This window comes from Aulonocara stuartgranti, assembly GCF_965226115.1.
Source record: "Aulonocara stuartgranti genome assembly, chromosome: 23".
Classification (NCBI taxonomy): Eukaryota; Metazoa; Chordata; class Actinopteri; order Cichliformes; family Cichlidae; genus Aulonocara; species Aulonocara stuartgranti.
Window position 1 is genome coordinate 28447996 of NC_138958.1, and position 11773 is coordinate 28459768.

General features: G+C 42.7%; 1 protein-coding gene across 1 annotated transcript in view; it reads left to right on the forward strand.

Moving 5' to 3' along the window:
• Positions 1-11773, forward strand: part of LOC309700302 (striated muscle preferentially expressed protein kinase-like) — a 32458-nt gene that overhangs the window by 1880 nt on the left and 18805 nt on the right. The window contains exons 2-14 of the mRNA XM_082523799.1: positions 117-553; positions 1701-1847; positions 2106-2288; positions 4678-4829; positions 7716-7804; positions 7969-8144; positions 8255-8432; positions 8538-8611; positions 9753-9911; positions 10007-10196; positions 10396-10625; positions 10708-10827; positions 10932-11036. Coding sequence (XP_082379925.1) covers positions 117-553; positions 1701-1847; positions 2106-2288; positions 4678-4829; positions 7716-7804; positions 7969-8144; positions 8255-8432; positions 8538-8611; positions 9753-9911; positions 10007-10196; positions 10396-10625; positions 10708-10827; positions 10932-11036 — 2240 coding nt within the window. The remainder of the gene's footprint in view (positions 1-116; positions 554-1700; positions 1848-2105; positions 2289-4677; positions 4830-7715; positions 7805-7968; positions 8145-8254; positions 8433-8537; positions 8612-9752; positions 9912-10006; positions 10197-10395; positions 10626-10707; positions 10828-10931; positions 11037-11773) is intronic.

The following is an 11773-nucleotide window of genomic DNA, read 5'->3' on the forward strand; positions in this document are numbered from 1 at the left end:
ATTTCTTTTAAAAAACAACAACAAAGCACTTAATGGAAATTAAGAGTTTTAGACATGTAATATTTTTTCCCTCACTTGTTATATTACATAACAGCTTTCTCATCTTTTGCATGCAGGGAAACCCTACAAAGCTCTCTGGCAGCTGACAAAGACACACTTGTTAACACATCCCACAAATCTTCATCCTCCTCCAGAGTTGATTCAAAGAGAGACACCAACATGGACAACAAGGCGGACCACCGATCACCAGGCCCAACAGGGAAGAGAGCATCCCCAGTAACTGTAAGGGAACCAGGACCCCAGTTCCCACCCAAGCCTCCTCGGCTCACCCCATCACCCAATCCTTCCATCAGCCCGCTCCTAAAACGAAGGAAGGCGGAGGTGGGGCGGACATCTCCGGCCATGAAAGTGAACATCCCCACCATCCTGGTGGAGGATGAACCCATGGAGACAGAAAGTGTTCCACACAGGAGCAACGAGGGAAGGAAGAGGGAGGGCAGAGTACACAAGAGCAAAAAAGGCCGTTCTGCTCAACGGAAGTCTGCAGACGAAGGTAGGTGATGCTTTACGAGTGTTCTAGATAAACGTGTTTGTAAAAAATCCAAGCAGCATCCATCGCAGATGAGAGTCTGGAACTGGATGAACACTTTAATCATTTTGGGAGCCATTAGGTTCCTGCCTGTGGCTTGAGTGACCCAACTGTTGTCCAGTTCGTTTCTTTACACAAATAACAAAACAAATACAACCACCTTTTGTTGTCCCTTTAGAAGTCTTTGAGGCTTTATCCATGGATTTCTGCTCAACTACCAAGTCTACCAAGTTGCCAGGCTTACAGTACTATTTTCATAAATGTTCCCATTTGGCAGGTCAAATAAAATAAAATATCTAGACAAAGTGGTAGAAGGGAACATAATGACAACCATAACCCTAACAAAAGAGCACTAGGAAGCTGGTGGATCTTAAGAGATTAAATAACTCCCTTAGCCCTAAGCTAAAAAGTTTTGCTATCATATCTGATTAAAGGTTTTTGTTCTGTTTCACCTTTGACCACCACTGAGTGAGATTATTAAAAAACAAACAAACAATTTAAACTGTAAAAAGATCAGGACCTACACACACAACACTACCCCTATGAAAAATGATAAGTTTAACTACCAGGGGTCAGAGAACTAGACTTTTTAGGGTTGTGACTTCACTCTTAAAGAACGTAAAGTAATATTGGGTGTTTGTTTGCTTCCCATTTTAACAACTTTTGCTTTTTTGTGCCTCATTTGTGGCTTTAAGATCTGAAACACAAAAAGAACTTATTGGAGATTTATTACCTTTGCTAGGCTGTAAGTCCCCGAATAAGAAAAACATGCACATAGAAATAAAAAATACAGATTACAAACTAAAAAGGAATGATCAAAAAGGTTGAACTTATATATATATATATATATATATATATATATATATATATATATATATATATATATATATATATATATATATATATATAATGTTGTCCACCATGGAAAATTAATCAGAGCCAGAATTGCTGCCGGGCCCAGACTCACTAATGAAACTCTTTTCATCATGGGGATCCGTAAAAGGAAACTAGCCCAATGCCTTAATTTGGAGTCTGACCCATTTTTCTAAAGCAGGTAATAGAGCACCGGCAGCTGCACAGAAAACACTCTGACCGTCCCTCTAATTCACAGGCGGTTCTTCCGATGACTCTTACCTGTCTGCTGATGATGAGCCAGCTGAGGCCCCGAGGTTTGAGAAGCCTCTTGAGGACACCACCGCACCCAGCGCCTCTGAGGTCACACTGCAATGCATCATCACTGGCAGCCCAACCCCTACTGGTACAGCTGAAGACAAGTCACCATTTTAACATCCCCATTTTCTATAATTTTCTTTTTTGAATTCAGTTAGGAGACTGTTTTCTGTTAAGTGCCGTATAAAGCGATTTCTTGCACACATAGTCTTATGAAATCTGGTCAATTTTAAGTGAAACTCTCATAAACCAAATCAATGAGCCTTATCCTTTCACATGTTTGCAATCTGACTTCTTCCATATCAGTTTTTCAGTGTTTGTGTTTTCTCTCTCTCTGCCTTCTCAGTGACATGGAGGAAGAATAATGTGGAGATCCGGTGTGACGCGTTCCATGTGGTTAAAGCTGAGGGCGAGAAGCATAGTCTGGTGATAAAGGAGATGAGGCTGAGCAATGCGGGGTCATATTGCGCCACGGCTGTCAACGTGGCGGGCAGAGCGTCATGCAGTGCGACACTCTACATTCAGTCAGGTGAGGCTGGGCCAGAGCCTGCTTTCAAGCCCTGTGCGATACTTGAAATATTGGTATCAATTCGATTACCAAGTAAATATACAGCCTGTATTGCCAATACCAATACAGATACCGATAATTTTAACCTATAAAGGCAGCTTTTATGGGGGTGAGCAGTGTGTCATGATTTATGAGATGAGCCATCTTCCAAAAATATTAAATTTATTTAACACTTTTCAGTAGATACTGAACTTAGAAGGACAGAAACAAAGTATCCATCCTATCGCACTAGTATTTATCCAGTACCAATACCAGCGTATCGATGGTTACATGTATCCGCCCACCTCTACTGCTTTCTTGTTTTGCAGTTAGACATGGTCACACATTTTACCAGCACAAATTTTAAATGAGGAGAGCGACACCGGGGGGAACATAAAAACGATGCTGTTCTCAAACATGTTGACTCACACTTTAATCCGCTGCCAGCCCTCCTCCGCCTGACATTCTGTCTTAATGACTACAAAGGCCCGCTGGAGCTCAGCATCCCGACCGGGGCTCCTCGCAGCGATAGTTACCATGGCAACCCATTAATTCTTGAAGGCACCGAGCTCCCCCTCGGCATGAATTCAAAACGCAGACCTGCCCCCGTCACACAAAGGTCTCCTGAGCCTCAAAGGCAGCCGTGGCATTCAAAATCAGGCAAAAAAAGAAAAATATAAGCGCCTGCAGTGGACGGGTGTTTATACTACGCTGTGCATGAGAGAAGCTCCCAGCAGTGCTGGTTCGGCCTCATGCAAATGCAACTTTCCCCTCTTCACAGTTTTGTCAACAAATGCGAGCGCTCACCCTGGTGCTTTTCCGACAGCAGCACGCGGGCCTCTGTTGCCATATTAGGCCAGCGGAGTCTAACTTTGCAGGAGTATTTTTAGAAGGCCTCTTGTTCTCTCGGGTAATTGCCGTCTGCTTTATGTCCCCGCTCGAGATTACAGCTGTAATCGTGGAGTTTTTCATCACTTCAGATTTCACGCTACAGGGCTTGGGGATGGAGCTGCCAGAAAGTGGCGGGAGATTATGTGAGTCATTTTAGCCGAGAAGTGTGTATATTGTTGCCACGACAAGCCAAAATAGTGGGCGAGATTGATTTACTGGCTTCAAAGAAATATGTGAGAACATAACACAGGCCTATTGTCATTTTTGCATTAAAAAAAAAATCAAAGAAGTTGAAGAACCACAGCTTTGTGACTCAGTGGAGTCTTTAAACCTAAGCTTTAATAAACTTTTAAAATATTCAGCTTTTTCATCAGCCCGGGATGTCAGGAGTGTAAGAGAATAAAGGCGTAACAGTGATGGGAAGCAGAAGGACAGGGTGGAGGAAAGTTGGTCGGCTCACACTGTTCGGGAGTTGTGTAAGAGTTGGCAGGTTTACATAAATACTCTGGGGAGTTATCCCCTGGTGCACAGACGCCGCTCAGAGATGTGACTCTAGGTAGGTTATTTTGTTGTTTTTATCCCCCCCTCCTTTTTTTAATGCTATAAGCGCAACAGAATATCCACCTACATCGCTTAATAATTTGGCATAAACAGTGTTTTTTTATCGTGTTTCATTACTATTAGTCAGCTTTTCCATATATGGCTTTCGGTGCATTTCTTTCCATCTGTATATGCGACCAAGCCTGCCTTTCACTTGCAGATGATGACCCACTTTCCCTTTATTTTGCACAGTTGAATGTCATGCAAAATACCTATCAGTCCACTGTTCTGCCATCTGAAAGGGGGGACATGCCTTTATTCTACTTGGGTAATTGATTTTATTCATTTTCACTCGCAACGTTATCTAGTTGTGCCAGATATGTGAGGTCTTAGGCTTTGCAAAGATTGTGAAACGCTGACACGAAAACGAAGGCAACAAAAGAAGAAGGAGAGACAGAAAGACAGAGGCAGCTCTTTATATTTCTTCCCGCAGCTGTGAGTTGAGTCTGACTGTAGTCCAGACTGCCAAGGGTCCAGACACAGTGTCTGATCTAGAACTCGTGGGAATGAGTGAATGATTGGGTCAGGGATTAAGGGATTAATTCGTTATCTGTTCGCTTATGGTCACTTCAGATGGTCCCTGTGCTCAGTGTGTGGAGGTGCACGTGGCCCACTTGTGTCTAACCCACTGCTTTGTGTTGCCAAGTGCTCATTTTGGCAAAGATCAACACCAGCAAAGCAAAAAAAAGACCGTAAACAAAATGAGCTACGCCAGTGCCATGTTAACCATATTTCAAAAGGCTTTGCACTCAATTACTTAAATTAAGACGTGTGTAAATCAGAATCGACTTTTTTGTGAACTCAAATAAAAATGAATTAGACACGGCGGTAGTATGCTTGTAATTCTATTATATTTGTGTCCGATATCTTGTTCTTCCAGAGCCGACCCACACGCAATGTGGGAAATCTGCTGTATCTCTGGAAATCAGCAGTCCAATCCAGTCAGATGAGGAGTACCTGAGTCCTCAGGAGGAGGTGATGGAGGTCGGAGGCTCACTTCCTCACCATTTAAAAGAGCCTCCCTCATTTCAGGTAAAAGTATAAAAGCTCCTTATGATTTTTTCTTTAAATAACAAGCGCAGCGTCATAGTCGATGTCTCTGATATCCCCATTTCGTTGTCTTTCCCGAATCATCATAATTAATGTTGGTCCAGGTTCAACACTGCAAGTGACCAATCACATTGTTGTGATGTATTGCCAAAAGTATTCGCTTGCATATGAATTTGAATGACATCCTGTTCTTAATCCTTAGGGTTTATTTTGATAATTTGATCAACTCTTTGCAGCTCTAACAGCTTCAATTCTTCTGGGAAGGTTTTCCACAACCTTTAGGAGTGTTTATGGGAATTCTCCCAGAAGCACATTTGTGAGGTCAGACACTGATGTTGGACCAGAAGGCCTGGCTCGCAGTCTCCACTTTAATTAATCTCAAAGGTGTTCTATCAGGTTGATGTCAGGACTCTGTGAAGGCCAGTCAAGTTCTTCTACACCAAACTCGCTTATTGGTGTCTTTATGGACCTTGCTTTGTGCAGGAAGGAAGGATCCAGCTGCAAACTGTTCCCACAAAGTTAGGAGGATAAAATTGTCACTAATGTCTTGTTATGTTGAACCATTAAGAGTTCCTTTCACAGGAACTAACCCTGCTGGCCCAACTCCTGAAAAACAATCCCGAACCCTAATCCCGCCTCCAACAAACTTTTCACTTGGCACAGTGCCATCAGACAAGTACTGTTCCTCTGGCAACCCCCAAATCCAGAGTCATCCATTGGATTTTACTGCATTTAACTAAAAAAAAAAAACAGAAAGAAAAAGAAGAAACAATTGTCTGTTGTCATTACAGGGAGTGCAGAATTATTAGGCAAGTTGTATTTTTGAGGAATAATTTTATTATTGAACAACAACCATGTTCTCAATGAACCCAAAAAACTCATTAATATCAAAGCTGAATGTTTTTGGAAGTAGTTTTTAGTTTGTTTTTAGTTTTAGCTATTTTAGGGGGATATCTGTGTGTGCAGGTGACTATTACTGTGCATAATTATTAGGCAACTTAACAAAAAACAAATATATACCCATTTCAATTATTTATTTTTACCAGTGACACCAATATAACATCTCCACATTCACAAATATACATTTCTGGCATTCAAAAACAAAACAAAAACAAATCAGCGACCAATATAGCCACCTTTCTTTGCAAGGACACTCAAAAGCCTGCCATCCATGGATTCTGTCAGTGTTTTGATCTGTTCACCATCAACATTGCGTGCAGCAGCAACCACAGCCTCCCAGACACTGTTCAGAGAGGTGTACTGTTTTCCCTCCTTGTAAATCTCACATTTGATGATGGACCACAGATTCTCAATGGGGTTCAGATCAGGTGAACAAGGAGGCCATGTCATTAGTTTTTCTTCTTTTATACCCTTTCTTGCCAGCCACGCTGTGGAGTACTTGGACGCGTGTGATGGAGCATTGTCCTGCATGAAAATCATGTTTTTCTTGAAGGATGCAGACTTCTTCCTGTACCACTGCTTGAAGAAGGTGTCTTCCAGAAACTGGCAGTAGGACTGGGAGTTGAGCTTGACTCCATCCTCAACCCGAAAAGGCCCCACAAGCTCATCTTTGATGATACCAGCCCAAACAAGTACTCCACCTCCACCTTGCTGGCGTCTGAGTCGGACTGGAGCTCTCTGCCCTTTACCAATCCAGCCACGGGCCCATCCATCTGGCCCATCAAGACTCACTCTCATTTCATCAGTCCATAAAACCTTAGAAAAACCAGTCTTGAGATATTTGCCTTTGGCATTGATTAGAGGGGTTGACTCAATTTGTTTTAACATGTTTCAATTTATTTTAGTTTTTTAGTTATTTATTTTATCTTATCTCATTTTAATTTTCTTTACTTATGCTATTAGCATGTACAGCACTTTGTGAACTCTGGCTTTATGTTAAAGTGCTTTATAAATAAAGGTGGTATGGTATTTCTTGGCCCAGTCTTGACGTTTCAGCTTGTGTGTCTTGTTCAGTGGTGGTCGTCTTTCAGCCTTTCTTACCTTGGCCATGTCTCTGAGTATTGCACACCTTGTGCTCTTGGGCACTCCAGTGATGTTGCAGCTCTGAAATATGGCCAAACTGGTGGCAAGTGGCATCTTGGCAGCTGCACGCTTGACTTTTCTCAGTTCATGGGCAGTTATTTGGCGCCTTGGTTTTTGCAATTTTGCAATTTTGAGACTGCTGCATCTGTGTGTGTGTGTGTGTGTGTGTGTGTGTGTGTGTGTGTGTGTGTGTGTGTGTGTGTGTGTGTGTGTGTGTGTGTGTGTGTGTGTGTGTGTGTGTGTATATCTCACTATTTTGACTTTTCTGAGCCTGTCAAGTCCTTCTTTGACCCATTTTGCCAAAGGAAAGGACGTTGCCTAATAATTATGCACACCTGATATAGGGTGTTGATGTCATTAGACCACACTCCTTCTCATTACAGAGATGCACATCACCTAATATGCTTAATTGGTAGTAGGCTTTTGAGCCTATACAGCTTGGAGTAAGACAACATGCATGAAGAGGATGATAGTGTTTTCCAGGTACGCAGGTATTGGGGCCACAGGCAGGTCCCAAAACAATCGGACAAAAATATAAGTTACTGCACATGGAAATATGAATCTTCTTTTGATTGTTCTCCGATCTTAAGATCACACTGTGCTGCAATATTCATTTTCCTAGTAGCAAAATGGCAATCTCATGGACATATCCTTTGCATTTCATACCATGACTCCACTTGCTTCATCGCAGCATCACTTGATAGCTGCAGTCATTCTGGGCACGGTCGTAATGTGATTTTACTTCCAATCTGATAAAACTGGAGCAAAGCTTAGAGATTAACCTTAAAAGCTTTTATAGGTAATCATGTTTACATTCTTTAATAGGTGGCACCATGTGACCAGGCGGTAACCGAGGGTCAAGATGTTGTCATGTCAGTGAAAGCCAGAGGCCAGCCCAAACCCATGGTTTACTGGTAAGACATCTTTTTTTCCCCCTCAAGGTTTTATTGCAGCTAGACATCTCAGGAGAAACCTGAAGCTTTTATCACAATCAAGGTCACTAACTGTCTCACACAAACACCCCTCCATTACGCGCCTGAGCATAAATGATTCTGACAGCCGCTTTATACTGACCCAGGCTGAAGGACAGAGTCTCGGTGAAGACAGCAGGGCACTTCACTGTGCGAGAGATGGAAGATGGCACCAGTGAAATGAGGATCGGCTCGGCTCAGAGGTCAGATGCAGGGCTGTATGCTTGCAGGATCATCAATGAGTATGGAAGCAAACAGGCAGAGTGCAGACTGGAGGTCAGAGGTAGGTGATGAGAAACTGAACTGAATGTTTAGTCATACCATATCTTGTCGTTCTTCCTTATATATGCTCTATTTGTGCTGTTTTCTTTTTCTTTTAATCAACCGCTGCAGCACAAACGGCGTTGACGATCACCAGGGAGGTAAAAGACGCAGCAGTGAGGGCTGGAGAATCAGCCGTGTTTAAGTGTCACATCACGGGACCTCCAGATGTGGACGTGGACTGGTTGTCCAGGGGGAAGCTGATCCAGCCTGCACTGCTCAACTGTAAGATGCACTTTGACGGAAAGAGGTAGGTCCACCTCATGTTGCTGTCACTGCAGCACATTTTATTATCTGACAGATTTTTGGTGTCATAAAAACAAAATTCATTCATTTATTTTTCTTTATGCTATAGGTGCCGTCTCATGCTAAATTCAGTACATGAAGACGACAGTGGGACATATACTTGCAAGCTGAGCACTGCCAAAGGTGAATCATAAGCAGTGCTGTCCCTGTTGCTGAACAGAAGATGAGGTGTGATCATAAATTTTCAGTCTAACTAAAAACCTGTGCAAATTTCCCCTTCAAAGCCATCTTCTGGTGCTGCTGCTCTTTTTAAATCATCTGTACAAATCTGGGATTTTAACCTCAATGATTGTTTCCCCCAGATAGTTTTAGACAGGCACAGTACAGAGTTTTTCTGTCACACTGGCCTCGTTTCGCAAATGTGGCTTGTGCCTTCTTCCTCTTCCCTAAAACGATATAATTCAGGGGTGTCAAACATAAAGCCCCAGGACTGCAACTGGGCCTACAAAGACTCATGGGACATCTTACATCTTAGCTTACATTTTGGAATTTTAACTGTATTTTCATAAATTTTACTTTTTTTCTCCTGATAAAGACCTCCCCAAGCCCACATAATGCAGGAATAAAGTAAAAGATAAATCATCACATCATAGATCATCACCCACTACAGAATTTTTCAACAATTTATGCACAGGGATTTTAAATAGGAGTGCCTATGGTTTCAATTTGAAAATCCAAGATCCTGAATATTCTCGAGTTACTGCATTCACAAGATTTTCAGAAAACTCTCAAGTTCAAAGCTCAGAAAACTCTGAACCGCTGGTAGGAATTTGAAAATTCTAGGTGACTTCCTTCCTGAGTTATCTCATTTACAAACTTAGGTGTCCATGCAGCCCGTCTACTTCTCCGACTGGCCAACGGGGTGATGATAATATGTAAGCCATCAGCCTTTTGCGGTTGAGGGGTAAAGACTGAGACATACTGTTGACATTGCACTTATACTTCTTGTACTAAGATATTTCAGAGATTAAATATATTTACAGTGACAGAAAGGAAAGATGTGTGTGGCCCATAATCTGTGACCTGATCTAACTGGTTGGCTCCTTTTCTTCCCAAGGAGTCTAACCTGAAGGTGGAAACATGGCAAATTTAAATCACATAAGGTTTTTTTTTTATGATCACACCTTATATTTATGCTGGGTTTTCCATTTCGTGTTTTTGTCTCCACCAGAGAGGTTTTGGTTGGTTGTTCTCCAACTTCTTTAGATGTGATTGAACATATTTCAGTGATACACTTACTAACAGGGCGCATGTGCATCTACAGAGGAGCTGACCTCGAGTGCAAAACTGATCGTCACGCCGTCCAAGGAGCCTCTGTTCACACGAAAGTTGGACATCCTGGAGGTCATCGAAGGACGCACGGCACGGTTTGACTGTAAGGTGAGCGGATCGCCTGCTCCGAGAGTCACATGGATGCATTTTGGTAAGAATCTCAAAGCGGCGGTGCGGTGTTCCTACATTTTTTAGGCTTGTCCAAAGAAATGGCTTTTTAATTTGTCTTTTATAATGTTCTTTCAGAGTCACGAGTGGAGGAGAGTGATAACATTCGCATCCTTCAAGAGGGGGGTCGTCACTCACTTGTCATCACCCACGTTGGCAGTGACACAGAAGGATTTTACACAGCAGTTGCTCAAAACATTCACGGAAAGTCTGAATGCACTGCTGAGCTGTACGTGCAAGAACCCCGAGCTGCCGTCTCCTCTCACATGTAAGAGAAGCCGTTTGTTTCTATTTGCATCTCATCCCTAATTGTGTAATTGTTAATTCTTTGAAGGCTTTGAGAAGAAAACAAACTATTTTTAAAAAATCAAATGTTCCACTTTTGCTTTCTAGGGCAAAGAAAAATAGCTCAGATGGAGCGAATGCGTGTGATAAAATCAAGTCGACCTGTTCTTTTCTTCCTCCAGGTCCAAGTTGGAGAAGATGCCGTCCATCCCAGAGGAACCTGAAGTGTTCGACAACGAGGTGGAGAAGAGGACCATGCCGGACTTTGTGCAGCCTCTGGCTGATGTGGAAGTCATTGAAGGGAAGGAGGCGGTGCTGAAATGCAAGGTGGCGGGCCTGCCATACCCAACTATTGCCTGGTATCACAACAGCAGGCGCATTGAGAACAGCGAGGAGCGCAAAATGACTCAGTGTAAGCAGATAAACACACAAAAATAAGTCGTTCAAAGTGGGGGAAAGATGGCGAATAAGAAACCTGTGTGTCTGTTCTCCAGACAGGGATGTCCACAGTCTGATCATTCGGGGCGCTTGTCATGCTCACGGAGGTGTTTACAAGGCTGTCATCTCCAACAAAGTGGGCAAAGCAGCCTGCTATGCTCATCTGTATGTTACAGGTAATCATAGATACACAATGTTTAATGGTATACATTACGGGATACACAATTTCCCTAATATTTTTGTGAAATATATAAATATATATGTATGTTTTTGGAAACAGATATTGTTCCTGATCCTCCTGATGGGCCTCCGGTGATTGAGGCCATTACAGGAAAAACTATAACCCTCAGCTGGAAGACACCAAAGAGACTCGACCCTTCACTTGGTAGGTTCATAACACACCTGCAGGCTGGTGCAACACAGGTGGATGGATATAATGTGTTGGAAAAATCATGTTTAATAAAGAGCTCGAACAAAGAAAGTGCTTAGGTCTCCCACTGACTTATATAAAGCGTAAAGGTTTGGAGATGATCCAATTGAAGCTAAAATTTTGTCCTAATTCGTGTGACTCTAACCTTTGACCTATGACCTTAAGGTACATTTCGAAATCCATATGATTGGAGCAGAACTGGTTCAAAGCCTTGGCTTCTAGAAGCTTTAAAAGATTTTAAAATATAGTCATGCAGTGTGTCATTTTGCACGATTTTATGGCATCACTGTGACACGTGTGAAGTGAAGTGTGTTGTACAGCTCTCTCCATGCGTTTTCACGTGAAATAATACTAAGGGGAGACCGTGGCTCAGGGGGTTGGGAAGAGCATCTGTAACCGGAAGGTCGCCAGTTCGATCCCCGGGCTCTCTGTCCTGGTCGTTGTGTCTTTAGGCAAGACACTTTACCCTACTGGTGTTGACCAGAGGGGCCGATGGCGCGATATGGCAGCCTTGCTTCTGTCAGTCTGCCCCAGGGCAGCTGTGGCTACAACTGTAGCTTGCCTTCACCAGTGTGTGAATGTGAGAGTGAATGAATAGTGGCATTGTAAAGCGCTTTGGGTGCCTTGAAAAGCGCTCTATAAATCCAATCCATTATTATTACTTGATATGGTTTCCTGAAAAGCTCAGTTTT